Below are 20,568 nucleotides of genomic sequence, written 5' to 3' on the forward strand. Positions count from 1 at the left end.
CACCTCTGCCCCCCCCCCTCTGCCATCCTCTTCAATTTTGCTGCCCTTCCAGCCACCCTTCTAGGCAATAAGCGCACTCACCTCTATGCACACTCGACTACCGAGTTCGACTCCCGCCCACGGGCTACAAATGTCAAGCGGCCAATAGTGGCCGAACCATTGCCCCGGTCTCACCGGCTCAACCTCCTTGAGCGTGCGCGCGACTGACCAGCGCGGTGAAGTATGGCCAAACGACACGGAGTTGGGAAGTTCTTCGCCCAGCAGTTGGAATGGCAAAGGCCGGCTTAGAGCGGGATCTTTATGTGATGGCAAGGATAGCCACGTTCCACCAATGCGGAAACGTGCATTCTGATTCTAAGACGCAATCTTTCCCCATTGCGTATTATAAAGGGAATGTTAAGGGCGCGTCTTATGATCCGGTAGGAGAGTGCATCTGTGTGTGTGTGTGTGTGGGGAGCGGTGGTGCAGCGGTTAGCGCTACGCTGCGCTACGAACCCGGCCACACGAGTTCGACTCCCGCTCACGGTCAACACCAGTGACGATTGTCTAAATCTGGCCCTGGGCCTCCCCCTAGATCGACTTAGCCTAAAATGAGTACCTGATGCGGTGTGAGCAAACATCGCCACTCAGGAGACAAAGGCGTCCGTGCGCGGTGCCGGCCACCCACCCCCTCGTGTGCCGTGGCGGCCTTCATAGGTGCTGCTCGCTAACAGCACTTGCCCCAAAAGTCTGTGAAGGCTACATGAGGGATATTTGTCTTTATTTTGCGTGCGTGTGAGAGACACCAGGTTCGTATAACTTTATTGACACCGAGCACGCGTTTTTTTGCCGGGGGGGGGGGGGGTGGAATGGGTGCGTCTTACTTTCCGGAGCGTCTTATAATCCGAAAAATACGGTCAAATAGAGTAATATTTACACGTGTAAAAAACAACAACAACAACAAGCATCGTATAAACGTGTCTTTGTCTTTGTGACGTACATCTATTTTTGAAATGCATAGTGGAGCACACGGTACAGATTAACGTGTTTTATGAAATACCACAATTGTGTTTTATAATTCTATACATATATGTTGGAAGACAATATATTTACATTGCAATGTTAGGTCTGGTGAAAGTTATACAAAAGCATTGTCTTGTGTTTTTATTAATTTTATTTACACGAACGTACCGAGACTATAATTGTACAGCGTCCTTCACGGAGTGTTCTTTTAATGATCAGAAGTGATGCAAACTCTTTCATGCAAATGTTTGTTCCTCATCAATGACATCAACATCATCAATGACATCATCAATGACATCATCAACATCATCACCACCACCACCACCACCGGACCTGTGAATTACTTGTGCAACTAAAAACATTTCCAAATTAAACTTTTGGTGACTTTTTTTTTATATATAAACAATTGTTCCTTGCATATGTGTGCGAAGTATTATACAGAGGAACCCCCGCCACCTTAATCCCAGTGGATGGCGCATAAAGTACCGCATACAACTCGCACAGCAATCTTACCATAGAACAGACAAAGATCCCCCGTGTAGCCTTTACAGACTGTCGGGGCAAGCGCTGTTCGCGAGCAGCATCGATCAAAGCCGGTACGGCGCACGAGGGGGTGGGTGGCCAGCACCTCGCACGGCCGCCTTTGTCTCCCCAGTGGCCGCATTTACACATCGCACCCAGGTACTTATTTGAGGCTGAGTCGACCTAGGGGAGGCCCAGGACCGGTTCAGATAATCTTCATTGGTATTGGTGGCCGTGAGCGCGAATCGAACTCGGGTCGCCGGGTTTATCAGCGCGGTCTGCTAACCGCTCCACTAGCAATCCCGACATGCGCGTGTGTGCATATATGTGTATGTGTGTTACCATACACATATATACACACACACACGTATACAGTATTTACACTTTGAAGAAGCAGAAAAATTACGGCGTATTTATATATGCATGTATCTATGTACACAAACGTTAGCGTGTCTGTATAAACGGTTATTATGTATTATTGACACATCACCAATATCATTATCAATATTGTCATCATCATCACCACTATCATCATCATCATCACCGCTATCATCAAAATCATAATCGTCAGCATAATCCCGGTTCTCTCTTGCAAAAACAAAAATACAGGCGATGCTTTCCTATGCGACTCGGTGACTTTGTAATTATTTTTGCTCGTTAAATAAATTAATTATTCCCTGCTACTCTGATGCCGCTGGCAGTGACGCACGGGCACAATTGCAGCGGCAATAAACACCCTCGAAAGTAAAGTCAAACAAATCAGTGTGGCCTCAACGCACACATTTGTAATCGACGTTTCGCGCAGTGGACCTCGCTGTGTTTAACTTGTTGTCCTTCCCACGCACCTCCGATTAGCGCGGTTGGCTACGTACGGTGCGAAAGAAGTTAACGTACATACGCGCACGTAACAATGGACCTTCATAGCACGCAATCGGCGACTGCTCTGAAAAAGGGGTCATTGCCCGAAACATCGCCGATTATATTTCCTTCCTTACAAGATAGTGTTGTTGTTGACGAACGTGTTGAATTATTTTTTGTTAAATAAATCATTATTGACCGATCATCATTATTGACTGATCATAATTGACTGATCATCATTCTTAACTGATCACCATTGGCTGATTATGATTGACTGGTCATCATCATTGACCGATTAATTATATGATAATTATTGACTGTACATCATTTTAACTGATCATCATCATTACGATATGGGGCCTATATTGGACGAGTGTGGCAGGGCATTCAATTGTCGCTGTTGAAGTTAATTTATTTTGGATGGACTTGGCACCGCCCTGCGAACGTGGAATGCATTGCCGCTGCGTGAGGACCGCCAACGGACGATGAACGCTTGAGTATATTAATGTGGTTTCGTGAATTCATGATTACAATGCGTGTTGCGTATGTTGTGTTTTATACATATCTAACAATATACACACACACACAACAGAACACACCACGTTATGCATCGACACACGTACTGTTTCCATATACAGTATATGTCCACGCTGTATTGTCAAGTACTTTATGTGACATCTAAAAGCATTCGGTACCGCAGCAGTCATATCCACATTTGAGCGAGCAGTTGCTCAACCCGGTTGCATGCAACCGATTCGCGGTGTCCGTGGACGTATCTGCAACCAGTTGCGAGCAGTTGCTCACCCTGGTCGCTGGCGGTTCGAGACAGATTCGACTCGCGAGCGTCGATCTGCTCGGCGGTTTGTACGGAGACGTTTTTTTTGTTCATTATTATCACCGCGTGACGGACGCATTCGTGTGGAACCCGCGAGATTTGGTCGTCACAACGGTGAACGACTCCGCTCAGCAGTGGACAAAGCAGACGGCTTCGACAGAGTTGCGCAAACAAATTGACGCTTTGGTTTACGCAAAACTGATCACTCGCGTGTGCAGCCTCCTTTAGAGCGCGCTGTGAAGAAGGGCCATTGCTTGAAACGTCGCCTAGTATATATAATTTGTTTGTCTTTTGAAGGCCACAGTGTTGTTGCTGACGAATGTGTGGAGCCTGTTGTTGTTATTGTTGCTGTTGTTGTTGTATGTGGTTGTGCACCACTGACAATGCAGTAGCAGCAGCATCGCCAGGTGAATGGCTTTTGTGACCGTACGATTAGACTGGCATTGCGACAGGGAACGTGAATGGCAAAATAGATTTCCACTTATTTAACTGTCATGTCAGGTTACGCTTCGCATGAGACGCTTTGTCAATCCACTGCTGGATGATTTAAAAGGGGGCTTCTCCCATGCCGTGTGGGTCGTTAGTGGATGTTTAACCATACTTCACCACGCTGGTCAGGGCAGGCTAGTGAATACAATACAAGCAAGATAAAAAAGGGGGTTGAGAATGACTCAATGTATCTATTATGTTATGCTAATGGCGACAAATAATACACTTGCATGAATTAGGACCGGAATAGATTGGCTATTGTTAATCGCTACGTAAAGATGTGTGAAATGTTACATATTCTTGCGTGATAAAAAATAACAATAATACAATCATCACGAGTTGGATTAATTGCAAAATTTAAAAATAACACCGCAGCAACAAAACACGAACAGACGAATGAGTTATGAATTAGAGAGGCATATCTATTCATTTAGATTGCAATTTAAACAGATGCGCACTTGTCGGGAACGCGTTGCGCGTCTTGGGCTTTATCTGGTAAGATTAAAAAAAAGTATTTAAGTTTTGTTTGTATAACATTTAATTACCTTTCCTATACTTTGCTCTCCGCGTGCGTGTGCTTTTAAAAAATATATATTGTTTGTTGTTGTAACGTTCTGACCCCGTGTCCCCTACTGGATGTCTGTGAAAAAAAAAAGCTTTATAGCTCATCGGATTCCTTCTGCTGCTGTATAAATAATTAAGTTTTATTTAAGTAGCGGTACCGGAAGCCGATGGGAACCTGATTGAAAAAAAACGCGAGTTTGCAAACCCCAAAGTCCTTTTGATTTTTGCTCTAGCTTGGATCTCCCACGGTTTTTTTTTTATCAATGGGGAAGCCAATTCTGTCAATTTATCAACTTCACTTTATACAGTTACAACTTATGGATTATAAATTACGAGGATTATTGTGTCCCTGACTCTCCCCCCCCCACCCCCCACTGCTACAGATCGCCAACAGAGCCAATGCTTAGACGCGTTTCATTCTAAGTCAACAAATCGTTCAAGACAAAGTGTTGATAGTCAAAAGCTGCTATTACAATGTTTACATTATTACTCGCCAAAAAAAACTTTTGTTTTTAAATATATATAATCGTCATGCACATAATTGGAACATTAATACTGTTGTTCAATGTCGTTTGACCCAAAAAAAAAACCCATACCAGAGCCTTCAATGAAATACCGGAATATAAGACGCAAACCCGACAACCCGCTACTCAAAAGTCTTGCAATCCGGTAGGCGCGCGTGTGTGTGGCCATATCTGTTTACACATATTTAAAGTCTTAATTGTATTATATTGACATCTGGTACAAGCAATCGGGGCGTTGCGTCTTACTTTCCCGAACTTTTTAATAATTCAAAGAATACGTATACATGTGAATGGTGTTCCCGGTTGATTGAATGACATTGCACCAATGTCATTCACTAAACATTGCGCCAATGCCATTCACTAAACATTGCGCCAATGCCATTCACTAAACATTGTGCCAATGCTGTTCACTAGAACAGGGCACAAGCGTGGTCACGACATCTACGCACTCTATATAAGGAACAAAACAGGCGGACTTCTCCGCAATTCTCGCTGTTGCCTGATGAAGCCGGTTGTAATTACTGGCGAAATTTCTAACTCAGATTGTAAATGTTGTGGCTTGGCTCTCCAACACACCGGTTAGTACTGTACTAGTGACGAATTGGCCACCTCACTAGTTGGCTGTGTCAGGTGTTGGCGGGTTTAACGACGACACATTTATATAGTTACGTGATCTAACCCAAAAAAGCATGTATTTACGGGTCATTCACTAAACCAGCCGATTGGCAGATGTTGGCGAATGAAACGTCCTGCGGTTCAATCGTACAATACAATGTTAACCATCGTGTGTGTCCAACGCCTTTGTATATTAACTTTACAAATGTACAACAATATACGACCTACAGTAGACAGGATGAATTGCCTTAGCGGCCCGTCGGTTTTTTTAGTTATTAATCAGAACAATGCAATTAACCGAGAGAACAATATTTTCTCACCAATTATCCCCCCCCCCCCCCCAATTATAGCACTAAATTAGTGCATAGCTACAGCAGAAAGTATACAAAAGGAAGAAAATCCACGCACACGCATGGATCTCTGCAATGCCTTTCCCACACGAGGTTTTTCCTCGTATGTAAATCATTTAACCATACTGTGTCAACTCATGAGGTTTACACGAATTCTTGTACATGGAAATTCAGTGTTCATGTCCATACGGCGTACAGCCGTTTCAGTACGGCAGCAATTTTGTGTCCATGTGTTTGTGTTTCTCCCTTGTGATGGGACCTTGTAGGGTGAACATTGAGATTTATAAGGGGCACGGGGGTGACCAATAAGGTCTGAATTGACCTGTAATAAGGTAGGCCACTGATAAGGGGTTGACAGGTATGTTGTAGTGTAGTGTATAGTAGTGTATAGTGTAGTGTATAGTAGTGTAACTGTCAACTCATCAGGTTTACCCGTATTCTTGTTTCTCCCTTGTGATGGGACTTTGTAGGGTGAACGTTGAGATTTATAAGGGGCACGGGGGTGACCAATACGGTCTGAATTGGCCTGTAATAAGGTAGGGCACTGATAAGGGGTTGGCTGCTATAATTAACTGGCGATAATAACGCCGCGCAAGCAACTTGTAGGCCGCGATGAGACAACGGGGCTCGGATAGCGTGTCTGCCGGGGAGGGCGCACCTCGGCCGGCAGGGGGTGGACGCGAGATGGCGGTGACTTTTAACGTCTCCCTTGCATCAATTTGGTTCGATATTCTTCCCGATGCAATTCCCTAACAGCAATGGAACTTTTAATGCTCAAGTTTCGTTCGCAGTTTGATCATCCTTACGGGAGCTGTCATGCGCTTCACCCCCACACGTCTCAAATTGACAGTATCGGAACAGCGCAAACTCATTCACGCTTTCATCCTCGGGATGCAGACCGTGATAACAACAACAACAATAACAACAACAACAACAACAAAAACGCCTCGAAACAAACGCCTCTAACCGTTTTTCATTCACGCCTGACATTAGGCAGGGGAGGAAGATCCTTTAAAATATATCATACAGCAACATCGTGACTCACCGACGTTTCGCGACCATATATACTGATTGCAGTACGAAGCTATTTGTTTGCATTATCGCTACGGGAAGTTATCTGCTGCTCGCGAATACAGGTTTGACTATTAGTACCGTATTGTCTGGATTATAAGACGCATTTGCCCCCATATAGTGACGCGAACGTGGCATGTGAGTCTTATTATCGGGTAAGTGCATAAGTCTTATTATCCGTTGTGAGTCTTATTATCCGGTAAGTGTGTGAGTCTTATTATCCGGTAAGTGCGTGAGTCTTATTATCCGGTAAGTGCGTGAGTCTTATTATACGTTGTGAGTCTTATTATCCGGTAAGTGTGTGAGTCTTATTATCCGGTAAGTGCGTGAGTCTTATTATCCGGTAAGTGCGTGAGTCTTATTATCTGGTAAGTGTGTGAGTCTTATTATCCGGTAAGTGTGTGAGTCATATTATCCAGTATGTGAGTGAGTCTTATTATCCGGTAAGTGTGTGAGTCTTATTATCCAGTGTGAGTCTTATTATCCGGTGTGAGTCTTATTATCCGGTAAGTGAGTGAGTCTTATTATCCGGTAAGTGTGTGAGTCTCATTATCCGGTGTGAGTCTGATTATCCGGTAATTGTGTGATTTATATTATTCGGTAAGTGTGTGAGTCTTATTATTCGGTAAGTGTGTGAGTCTTATTATCTGGTAAGTGAGTGAGTCTTATTATCCGGTAAGTGAGTGAGTCTTATTATCCGGTGTGAGTCTTATTATCCGGTAAGTGAGTCTTATTATCCGGTAAGTGCGTGAGTCTTATTATTCGGTAAGTGTGTGAGTCTTATTATCCGGTAAGTGAGTGAGTCTTATTATCCGGTAAGTGAGTGAGTCTTATTATCCGGTGTGAGTCTTATTATCCGGTAAGTGAGTCTTATTATCCGGTAAGTGTGTGAGTCTTATGATCCGGTAAGTGCGTGAGTCTTATTATCCGGTAAGTGCGTGAGTCTTATTATGTGGTAAGTGTGTGAGTCTTATTATCCGGTGTAAGTTTTATTATCCGGTAAGTGCGTGTGTCTTATTATCCGGTAAATGTGTGAGTCTTATTATCCGGTATGCGTGTGAGTCTTATTATCCAGTAAGTGTGTGCGTCTTATTATCCGGTAAGTGTGTGAGTCTTATTTTCCGGTGTGAGTCTTATTATCCGGTAAGTGCGTGAGTCTTATTATCTGGTAAGTGTGTGAGTCTTATTATCCGGTGTAAGTCTTATTATCCGGTAAGTGCGTGTGTCTTATTATCCGGTAAATGTATGAGTCTTATTATCCGGTAAGTATGAGAGTCTTATTATCCGGTATGTGAGTGAGTCTTATTATCCGGTAAGTGTTTGAGTCTTATCATCCGGTAAATGTGTGAGTCTTATTTTCCGGTAAGTGCGTGAGTCTTATTGTCCGTAAGTTTGTGAGCCTTATTATCCCGTAAGTGCGTGAGTCTTATTATCCGGTAAGTTCGTGAGTCTTATTATGTGGTAAGTGTGTGAGTCTTATTATCCGGTGTAAGTCTTATTATCCGGTAAGTGCGTGTGTCTTATTATCCGGTAAATGTGTGAGTCTTATTATCCGGTATTCGTGTGAGTCTTATTATCCGGTAAGTGTGTGCGTCTTATTATCCGGTAAGTGTGTGAGTCTTATTATCCGGTGTAAGTCTTATTATCCAGTAAGTGCGTGTGTTTTATTATCCGGTAAATGTATGAGTCTTATTATCCGGTAAGTATGTCAGTCTTATTATCCGGTATGTGAGTGAGTCTTATTATCCGGTAAGTGTTTGAGTCTTATCATCCGGTAAGTGTGTGAGTCTTATTTTCCGGTAAGTGCGTGAGTCTTATTATCCGGTAAGTGTGTGAACCTTATTATCCGGTAAGTGCGTGAGTCTTATTATCCGGTAAGTTCGTGAGTCTTATTATGTGGTAAGTGTGTGAGTCGTATTATCCGGTGTAAGTCTTATTATCCGGTAAGTGCGTGTGTCTTATTATCCGGTAAATGTGTGAGTCTTATTATCCGGTATGCGTGTGAGTCTTATTATCCGGTAAGTGTGTCCGTCTTATTATCCGGTAAGTTTGTGAGTCTTATTTTCCGGTGTGAGTCTTATTATCCGGTAAGTGCGTGATTCCTATTTTCCGGTAAGTGTGTGAGTCTTATTATCCGGTGTAAGTCTTATTATCCGGTAAGTGCGTGTGTCTTATTATCCGGTAAATGTATGAGTCTTATTATCCGGTAAGTATGTGATTCTTATTATCCGGTATGTCAGTGAGTCTTATTATCCGGTAAGTGTTTGAGTCTTATTATCCGGTAAGTGTGTGAGCCTTATTATCCTGTAAGTGCGTGAGTCTTATTATCCGGTAAGTGAGTGAGTCTTATTATCCGGTGTAAGTCTTATTATCCGGTAAGTGCGTGTGTCTTATTATCCGATAAATGTGTGAGTCTTATTATCCGGTAAGTGCATGAGTCTTATTATCTGGTAAGTGTGTGAGTCTTATTATCCGTAATAAGTCTTATTATCCGGTAAGTGCGTGTGTCTTATTATCCGGTAAATGTGTGCGTCTTATTATCTGGTAAGTGTGTGAGTCTTATTATCCAGTGTAAGTCTTATTTTCCGGTAAGTGCGTGAGTCTTATTATCCGGTAAGTGTGTGAACCTTATTATCCGGTAAGTGCGTGAGTCTTATTATCCGGTAAGTTCGTGAGTCTTATTATGTGGTAAGTGTGTGAGTCTTAGTATCCGGTGTAAGTCTTATTATCCGGTAAGTGCGTGTGTCTTATTATCCGGTAAATGTGTGAGTCTTATTATCCGGTATGCGTGTGAGTCTTATTATCCGGTAAGTGTGTCCGTCTTATTATCCGGTAAGTTTGTGAGTCTTATTTTCCGGTGTGAGTCTTATTATCCGGTAAGTGCGTGATTCCTATTATCTGGTAAGTGTGTGAGTCTTATTATCCGGTGTAAGTCTTATTATCCGGTAAGTGCGTGTGTCTTATTATCCGGTAAATGTATGAGTCTTATTATCCGGTAAGTATGTGATTCTTATTATCCGGTATGTCAGTGAGTCTTATTATCCGGTAAGTGTTTGAGTCTTATTATTCGGTAAGTGTGTGAGCCTTATTATCCTGTAAGTGCGTGAGTCTTATTATCCGGTAAGTGAGTGAGTCTTATTATCCGGTGTAAGTCTTATTATCCGGTAAGTGCGTGTGTCTTATTATCCGATAAATGTGTGAGTCTTATTATCCGGTAAGTGCGTGAGTCTTATTATCTGGTAAGTGTGTGAGTCTTATTATCCGTAATAAGTCTTATTATCCGGTAAGTGCGTGTGTCTTATTATCCGGTAAATGTGTGCGTCTTATTATCTGGTAAGTGTGTGAGTCTTATTATCCAGTGTAAGTCTTATTATCCGGTAAGTGGGTGAGTCTTATGATCCGGTAAGTGCGTGAGTCTTATTATCCGGTAAGTGCGTGAGTCTTATTATCTGGTAACTGTGTGAGTCTTATTATCTGGTGTAAGTCTTATTATCCGGTAAGTGCGTGTGTCTTATTATTCGGTAAATGTGTGAGTCTTATTATCCGGTATGCGTGTGAGTCTTATTTTCCGGTAGGTGTGTGAGTCTTATTATCCGGTGTGAATCTTATTATCCGGTAAGTGCGTGAGTCTTATTATCCGGTGTGAGTCTTATTATCTGGTAAGTGTGTGAGTCTTATTATCCAGTGTGAGTCTTATTATCTGGTAAGTGTGTGAGTCTTATTATCCGGTGTGAGTCTTATTATCCGGTAAGTGTGTGAGTCTTATTATCCGGTGTGAGTCTTATTATCCGGTAAGTGTGTGTGTCTTATTATCCGGTAAGTGCGTGAGTCTTATTATCCGGTAAGTGCGTGAGTCTTATTATCCGGTAAGTGTATGAGTCTTATTATCCGCTAAGTGAGTGAGTGTTATTATCCGGTGTGAGTCTTATTTTCCGGTATGTGTGCTGGTCTTATTAGCCGGTAAGTGCCTGTGTCTTATTATCCGCTAAGAATGTGTCTTATTATCCGGTAAGTGCGTGTGTCTTATTATCAGGTAAGTGAGTGAGTCTTATTATCCGGTAAGTGAGTGAGTCTTATTATCCGGTGTGAGTCTTATTATCCGGTAAGTGAGTCTTATTATCCGGTAAGTGCGTGAGTCTTATTATTCGGTAAGTTTGTGAGTCTTATTATCCACTAAGTATGTGAGTCTTATTATCCGGTAAGTGTGTGAGTCTTATTATCCGTTAAGTGTGTGAGTCTTATTATCCGGTATTCGTGTGAGTCTTATTATCCGGTAAGTGTGTGCGTCTTATTATCCGGTAAGTGTGTGAGTCTTATTATCCGGTGTAAGTCTTATTATCCAGTAAGTGCGTGTGTTTTATTATCCGGTAAGTGTGTGAGTCTTATTATCCGGTGTGAGTCTTATTATCCGGTAAGTGTGTTAGTCTTATTATCCGGAAAGTGCGTGCGTCTTATTATCCGGTAAGTGCGTGAGTCTTATTATCCGGTGTGTGTCTTATTGTCTGGTAAGTGAGTGAGTCTTATTATCTGGTGTGAGTCTTATTATCCGGTAAGTGCGTGCGTCTTATTATCCGGTGAGTGTGTGAGTCTTATTATCCTGTAAGTGTGTGCGTCTTATTTTCCGGTAAGTTTGTGCGTCTTATTATCCGGTAAGTGTGTGCGTCTTATTATCCGGTAAGTGAGTGAGTCTCATTATCCGGTAAGTGCGTGAGTCTTTTTATCCGGTAAGTGTGTGAGTCTTATTATCCGGTAAGTGTGTGAGTCTTATTATCCGGTAAGTGTGTGAGTCTTATTATCCGTTAAGTGTGTGAGTCTTATTATCCGGTAAGTGCGTGAGTCTTATTATCCGGTGTGAGTCTTATTATCCGGTAAGTGGGTGAGTCTTATGATCCGGTTTGTAAGTGAGTCCTAATATCCGGTAAGTGCATGAGTCTTATTATCCGGTGTGAGTCTTATTATCCGGTAAGTGTGTGCGTCTTTTTATCCAGTAAGTGAGTGATTCTTATTATCCGCTAAGTGCATGAGTCTTACTCTCCGGTAAGTGTGTGAGTCTTATTTTCCGGTAAGTGTGTGAGTCTTATTATACGGTGCGAGTCTTATTATCCGGTAAGTGTGTGAGTATTATTATCCGGTGTGAGTCTTATTATCCGGTAAGTGCATGAGTCTTATTATCCGGTAAGTGTGTGAGTCTTATTATCCGGTGTGTGAGTTTTATTATCCGGTGTGAGTCTTATTATCCGGTAAGTGTGTGAGTCTTATTATCCGGTAAGTGCGTGAGTCTCATCCGGTAAGTACGTGAGTCTTATTATCCGGTAAGTTTGTGCGTCTTATTATCCGGTTACTGTGTGCGTTTTATTATCCGGTAAGTGAGTGAGTCTCATTATCCGGTAAGTGCGTGAGTCTTATTATCCGGTAAGTGAGTGAGTCTCATTATCCGGTAAGTGCGTGAGTCTTATTATCCCGTAAGTGTGTGAGTCTTATTATCCGGTAAGTGTGTGCGTCTTATTATCCGGTAAGTTTGTGAGTCTCATTATCCGGTAAGTGCGTGCACGTGTGTGTGTAGGAACCAGGTTTTGCACGACTCACGAATTGACAGCACGCTTGGGAGATGCGTCTTACTTTCCGGAGCGACTTATAATCAGGTGACTACGGTGACAATGAAACACGTTTAATACACACTATAATATTGTGTCGAATTTATGTACAAGCCACGTTAAAAATGTACATTGCTATTGTATGCTTGATTGCAAATGCTACTATTATTGGCACGTAGATATTTAAAAGAAATTTATATTTGTCAAACAATATTATTAAAACTAGCGGAGCATAAGTTAACTGTCGTATCCGTAACTGTTTCAATTTTAAATTAAAATGATTAACTATTCTTTTTTTAGCAAACATTAGTAACGTATGTTTGTATATATATATGCGTACGTATGCATGTCAATACACTAAGATATGCCTATAAGGCTTGTAATGATACACAAAGACAAAGATCCCCCGTGTAGCCTACACAGACTGTTGGGGGCAAGTGCTGTTAGCGTGCACCTATTAAAGCCTCTGACGACACATTGCTAAGACTGGTTCAGGTTTGACTCAATTAACGTGTTGTGTATTGACTACCCGACCGCCTTTGTCTCTCTAACGCAGTTCGTTACCACATGTAACTAACCACCACAGCGCAAGGTGATGCTCATTTTTTGGCTGAATTGATCGAGGGGTTGGCCAAGCTAGGTTCATACACGCTTCCACACACATACACACACATACACAAATACACTCGGAATATATACACACACACATACCCCCATAAAGCCCTAACAGACCTTTGGGGCACGTGCCCCAAATTACACGAATACAAACCCACAACACGAGTACACAGGCATACATAAATACACATCCATACACAAAGACAAACGCACACCACGATACACACATACACACACGCAATGATATACACACACACACACAAATACACAAACACAATCCCATACACACAGAACACCACTGATAGACACGGAAACACACACACACAACACAAACAACAGTGACACACAAACACAAAACAAAGACAAACACGAAAACGCCACAGGACTGACACACAAAAACACGTTTACACACATTACATACATACAGACGCACACCACGACACGAACACACACAAACACACACACTCGCACGTATAAACACACAGACACACTTACACACTATAGAGTATAATATTCTCAATAGGTGCTCGCTAACAACACTTTTAATTGGACAATCCACATTGGCGACATTTAGGGAGCTTTGACCGACACGCACTCACGCACACACACACACACAAAGATCCCCCGTATATCCTTAACAGACTGTTAGGGCAAGTGCTGTTAGCGAGCACCCATTAAGGCCGGCACGGCACACGAGGATTTGGTGCGGCCCCCACAACGCTCGGCCGCCTTTGTCTCCCCAGCGCAATGTGACTGTACACGTGCCACCACGTACTCGTTCAAGGCCGAGTCGGCTACGTACGGTGCGAAAGAAGTTCAACCTGCGTGCGTGACCCAGGACCGGCTGGGATAAACGCCGGCGACGTTAGCCGCGAGCGATGAATCGAACTCCGGCCGATGGCATTTTCGCCCCGCATTTCGCTGCGGGCCGGACTTTGAAAGCGATCGCCCACAGGCACTCTGCCCCAACAATCTACGTAGGCTATACGGGGTGACGCGTAGTCGGCTTCCTCCGACCAATATCGTCCGTATTAAATGGGGTTTTTTTTTAGTGGTTGAGGTGGGGTGGGGGGCGGCGGCAGTAAGGTCGCGCGAATGTCAACAAGTGTTGTGGATTATGGCCTCCAACCACAACGGTGTGCTGCTGTGCTAGTAACGAATTGGCACGTTCCACCCACGCGACATAACTTATCAATTGGCTGTGTCGGGTGGTGACGGGTTTAACGACACATTTATCTATTCACGCGATCTGACCACCCCCCGACCCTTCAAAAACCAAAAACCTGCATTGTGTTCGGGTGACCTTTGTCTTTAAGACACGCGGGGAGAACCACTAGGGTCTAGCGGACCAGGCGAACCCCGTCTCGGTTCCCTGAATCTTACTTCTGATCGCATCAACTTCTGTCGAGTGGCGATGTGAATTGGCGGCCGCTTGGCTCTTCGCGGAAGTCAACTCTTGATGCTGTTGAGCTCCCATGTGCAGTCCTGACATTTGGCAACTCGCCCTCGACAACAGCCCGTGCTGAACCTGTGCCAACTGTTGTTGTTGCTGCTGCTGTTGCTGCTGCTGCAGCTGCTGTTGCTGCAGCTGCTGTTGCTGCTGAGCGAGAAGGTAGGACCCCAGTCCGTTCTGCTCGGCTGCTTTCAACAAAAGTTGCTCGGGAGACGCGGCCGAGGCAACTTGTCGCCACGAGCCGACGGGGTCGGAACACGGCGGCGACAACTGAGACAAGGTTGCGTGGAACTTTTGATGTCTCTGCAGCAGGGTGCCTGCTGTTGCCTGCGAGCCGCTCACAGGCGACTGTTGCTGCTGCTGCTGTTGCTGCTGCAACTGCTGAAGCGCTGCACACGATGGGTATTTGGAGTCGCAGCTCGAGACCGTGTGAGCCAGCGACCAAATTCGTGGCTTCTCCGACACAATCGGCAACAGTGACTTGGCATCGCTACTGACCACCTGATGATGCTGGTGATGGTGCTGATGGTGGTGGTGGTGGTGATGTTGCTGATGTTGCTGCTGCTGCTGCTGATCACTCGAGTCATAAAGTTGCAGACTGTCTTGTTGCTCGCCACAACTCAAAGCGAACACACTTTTTATGCCTTCGGAAGTCTGCTGAACGCCGCTGCCTCCTCCGCCGCCGCTGATGATGTTGATGGAAATGTTGCCGCCGCCGCCGCCGCTGTTGCTGTTGTTGTTGTTCGTGGTGGACGTGTTGGAGGAGGTGTTGATGGATGATGCGTCCACCACCGCTAGCGGTGGGTAGTTCTTGCATTGGGACTTTTGGAAGCGCTTCGCTTGGAGGTGGCCACCTTCCTCCAGCTCGTCGTCACCCAGGTGGTCCGACTCGACGTCGTCGAGGTCTTCCAGGTCGCTCAGAACGTGCCCCTTGCCGTGGTCTTTCTCACCGTTATGGTCTGTTGAGAGACAACCACCACCGCTGCTATCACCACCACCACTATTACCATCACTACCACCGCTATCTCCACCATCACCACCACCACCATCACTACCACCGCTATCCCCACCATCACCACCACCGCTGCTACCACCATCACTACCACCGCTATCCCCACCATCACCACCACCGCTGCTATCACCACCACCACCGCTATCCCCACCATCACCACCACCGCTGCTATCACCACCACCACTACCATCACTACCATCACTACCACCGCTATCCCCACCATCACCACCACCACTGCAACCACCATCATCACCACCACTACCACCATCACTACCACCGCTGCTACCACCATCACCACCACCGCTGCTACCACCATCACTACCACCGCTATCCCCACCATCACCACCACCGCTGCTATCACCACCACCACTACCATCACTACCATCACTACCATCACTTCCACCGCTATCCCCACCATCACCACCACCACTGCAACCACCATCATCACCACCACCATCACTACCACCGCTATCCCCACCATCACCACCACCGCTGCTACCACCATCACTACCACCGCTATCCCCACCATCACCACCACCGCTGCTACCACCATCATCACCACCACTACCACCATCACTACCACCGCTATCCCCACCATCACCACCACCGCTGCTACCACCCTCACCACCACCACCATCACCACCACGATCACCACCATCACCGCTATGTTTACAGCACACGCCTGCCATGCAGTGCATTTCGAGGACCCCCCCCCACCACCCCCCCCATCCAACCCCCCCCCGACCCCTCAATCCACCCACCCCCCACCCACCGCCCCACCGCCGCCCAGTGGCAGCTGCCCCTGTGCGGCGCAGTGCGGGCAGGCAAAGTGCACTTCGGTCTGCCGGTAGGGGGGCCACGTGGTCACGTAGCTCCCCCCCCCCGCCCCCAATTAAGTCATTAGCGAGTGATTAATCAATCGTGACAAATTTTAGACCGTGACGCCGGAAAGCAATGGCTAACTCGTTGTGTTTGTTTGTCTTTCCCGAATAACGTCGGAGGAAACTTCGAGTCCGCCGTGAAGAATCCAAATGTCGAATTAGACCACTGGACCAAGGGGATATTGGCGAGCACCTATTAAAACCGCCAGGGCACGGCGCAAGAAGGCGTGGTGTTTCCAGCAGCACCACCGACCGCCTTTGTCTTCCCAGTGGTGATGCTCATAAAGTGTACAACAAGGTAAACGTGAATCGAATTCGGGTGGCCGAAATGGTAGCGAATTACAAACAGCAGATTACAACACCCTCACTCACCCACTCATACACCCACTCACTCATCCACTCACTCACTCACAAACTCACCCACTAACTCACTCACCCACACACTAACTCACTCACCAACTCACCCACTCTCCCACTCACTAACTCACTCACCCACTCACTCACTAACTCACCACTCACTAACTCACCCACTCACCAACAAACCCACTCACTAACTCACTCATCCACTCACCAACTCACCCACTCACCAACTCACCTACTCACTAACTCACCCACTCACCCACTCACTCACCAACTCACCCACTCACCAACTCACCCATTCACTAACTCACTCATCCACTGACTAACTCACCCACACACTAACTCACTCACCAACTCACCCACTCACTAACTCACCCACTCACCAACTCACCCACTCACTCACCCACTAACTCACCACTCACCAACTCACCAACTCACTAACTCACCCACTCACTAACTCACCCACTCACTAACTCACCCACTCACCCACTAACTCACCACTCACTAACTCACCCACTCACCAACTCACCCACTCACTAACTCACCCACTCACAAACTCACCCACTCACCCACTCACCCACTAACTCACCACTCACCCACTCACCAACTCACTAACTCACCCACCAACTCACTCACCCACTCACTCACTCACTCACCCACTCACCATCTCATCCACTCACCAACTCACCCACTCACCAACTCACCCACTCACTAACTCACCCACTAACTCACCCACTCACTCACCAACTAACCCACTCACTCACCCACTCATACACCCACTCACTCATTCACCCACTCACTAACGCATCCACTCATTCACCCACTCACTCATTCACTCAGCCACTCACTCACCCACTCATTCACCCACTCACTCATCCACTCACTCACTAACTCACCCACTCACCCACTAACTAACTCACCCACACACTAACTCACTCACCAACTCACCCACTCACTAACTCTCTCACCCACTCACTCACTAATTCACCACTCACTAACTCACCCACTCACCAACTAACCCACTCATTAACTCACTCATCCACTCACCAACTCACCCACTCACCAACTCACCCACTCACTAACTCACCCACTCACTCACCAACTCACCCACTCACCAACTCACCCACTCACTGACTCACTCATCCACTCACTAACTCACCCACACACTAACTCACTCAACAACTCACCCACTCACTAACTCACCACTCACCAACTCACCCACTCACTAACTCACCCACTCACTAACTCACCCACTCACCCACTAACTCACCACTCACCAACTCACCCACTCACTAACTCACCCACTCACTAACTCACCCACTCACCCACTAACTCACCACTCACCAACTCACCCACTCACCAACTCACCCACTCACTTACTCACCCACTAACTCACTCACCCACTCACTCACTCACCCACTCACCAACTCACCCACTCACTAACTCACCCACTCACTAACTCACTCATCCACTCACCAACTCACCCACTCACCAACTCACTCACCAACTCACCAACTCACTCACCACTCACTAACTCACCCACTCACTGACTCACCCACTCACCAACTAACCCACTCACTCACTCACCCACTCACCAACTCACCCACTCACTAACTCACCCACTCACTAACTCACCCACTCACTCACCAACTCACCCACTCACTAACTCACTCACTAACCCACCCACTCACCCACTCACTAACTCACCAACTCACCCACTCACCCACTCACCAACTCACCACCCACTCACCACACTGCACGTCACGACGTTTCTCTTTCTGATATTTTCCCCGCACCGATCTACTTTGCAATTCCCTCCTCTCGTCATCATCGCCATCTCTTTTTCCAAAGTTCTTACAAAATCAGCGTTGTTGAAGTAATGCTCTCCCAGAAGGGATGTGTAACAACAACAAAAACAATAACTTACGTATTACTATTGTTTTGGTTGCGCGGATGGATCAGATGGAAGGAAGGAGTCGTGAATCGTCCCTTCACGCGTCACTCACCCACAATCCCCAAGACGCGCGTTTATATGTCGCGGTGTAAACTCGCTCAATTCAAGAAGCTATTCACTTCCGAGAGTGGCTTTATGTTGCTGGCCGCTTTGTCGGTTTTTTTGGGTGGGTGGGGGGAGGGGCTTTGGGCAATCGTGAGAGATAGAACAATTATAAACAACACATTTATGTATTCTTGGTTCCTTCGGCAAAGTCACGTAGATTGAAGACAAAAACTCAAAATTTAAAGCAACAAAAATCCACGACGTTTCGATCGCAACACAAGCGGTCTTCTTCGTTTTTTTCTCTCCACCTGAAGAAGGCCGCTTGCGTTGCGATCGAAACGTCGTGGGTTTTTTTTTGCTTACAATTAAAAAAAATGTGTCTTCTATCTACGTGACTTTACCGAAAGAACCACGAATATGAATTGCCTGCAGTCACGAATTTTCTTTTTTAAAGTTCTCAAACACATTATAGGTGTCCTGGAGGAATGTCCCATTGCGGTGTGGCGATGCTCTGACGCGCGTGCCTCAAAACTATGGGAGCTGGCAGAAGGAAGGAAGCGATGGCGAGTTGCGGTGTGGCTGCCGTCTACGACCTCTTGACCTTGACCTTTTAGAGTCACGTGAGCCGGATGGGTAGCGTGTGTGAAGGTTGTCACGCGCCCACTCGCCCTTAAAGGAGTAAAGTAGCCAAGCGCAACGTTTAAACATCAACACGGGGGGAGACAAAGACGGCCGATCGTTTTGGCTTGAGTAGGTGATCGACGACGGCCACTTTCCCCAGTAGTCTGTTGAGGCTATACGGGGGATCTTTGTCTTGTCGGAACATGTATATGTGCGCGTGTGTGTAGGGTGCGTGTGTGTGTGGGGTGTGTGTGTAGGGTGTGTGTGTTTAAGGTCTGTGTGTGTGTGTAGGGTGCGTGTGTGTATGGTGTGTGTAGGGTGCGTGTGTGTATGGTGTGTGTAGGGTGTGTGTGTGTAGGATGCGTGTGTGTGTAGGGTGTGTGTGTGTGTAGGATGTGTGTATGGTGTGTGTAGGGTGTGTGTGTGTAGGGTGTGTGTGTGTAGGGTGCATTTATGGGGAGCGGTAGTGTAGCGGTTAGCGCGCTGCCTTACGAACCCGGCTACCCGGGTTCGATTCGCGCTCACGGCCAACACAGGTGACGATTATCTGAACCGGTCCTGGGCCTCCTCTAGGTCGACTCAGCCTCAAATTAGTACCTGGTGCGGTGTGTAAACATCGCCACTCGGGAGACAAAGACGGCCCGGCGTGGTGTTGGCCACCCACCCCTCGTGTGCCGTGTCAGCCTGTTAAGGCTATACGGGAGATATTTGCGTGTGTATGGTACACACATGTATGTTTATATATGTGTGTGTGTACACACGTGTGTGTGTGTGTGAGTTCTGTTTGATGTCTCCTTATATCTAAAGCGATTAGCGGCGAGTTCGTAATCACTTCCTTGGCCCGGAGAAGGCTGTCATAAGAACGCAGGAATGTCTCTCAGCTGTGCAGGGAATTGATGTTACCGAGGGGGAAGGGCAACGAGGGGGGGGGGGGGGCGAGGCAGGGGAGTGGAGGGGGTAGAGGAGGGGGGTAGAGGAGGGGGTAGAGGAGGGGGTAGAGGAGGGGGTAGAGGAGGGGGCAGAGGGGGGTGCGAGGGAGGGGGGGAGGGAGTAGTAGGGGAAGCAGAAGGGATGCAAAGGTGAAAGTTCAAGGAAATAAAGTGTTTGGAATGCGGTGAATTTTTTTTTTTATTATTACTTGGTATAAAACGTGTGATTTTTATTTATTTCATTTTTCAGGGTAGTGGTTTCGATGCGTGTTGG

The 20,568-nt window shown here is 46.1% G+C and overlaps 1 protein-coding gene across 2 annotated transcripts in view; it reads right to left on the reverse strand.

Annotated features, from left to right (window-relative positions):
• Positions 1-784: 784 nt before the first annotated feature.
• The window catches only part of LOC116952053 (uncharacterized), a 62,995-nt gene continuing 43,211 nt past the window's right edge, over positions 785-20,568 (reverse strand). For both annotated transcript variants that reach the window (XM_032971064.2, XM_032971065.2), the window contains exon 5: positions 785-15,451. In XM_032971064.2, the coding sequence (XP_032826955.2) occupies positions 14,373-15,451 (1,079 nt within the window). In that variant the 3' untranslated portion in view covers positions 785-14,372. The remainder of the gene's footprint in view (positions 15,452-20,568) is intronic.

Source organism: Petromyzon marinus, chromosome 45, assembly GCF_048934315.1.
Source record: "Petromyzon marinus isolate PM22_M1 ecotype Great Lakes invasive population chromosome 45, UKy_Petmar_22M1.pri1.0, whole genome shotgun sequence".
Lineage (NCBI taxonomy): Eukaryota > Metazoa > Chordata > Hyperoartia > Petromyzontiformes > Petromyzontidae > Petromyzon > Petromyzon marinus.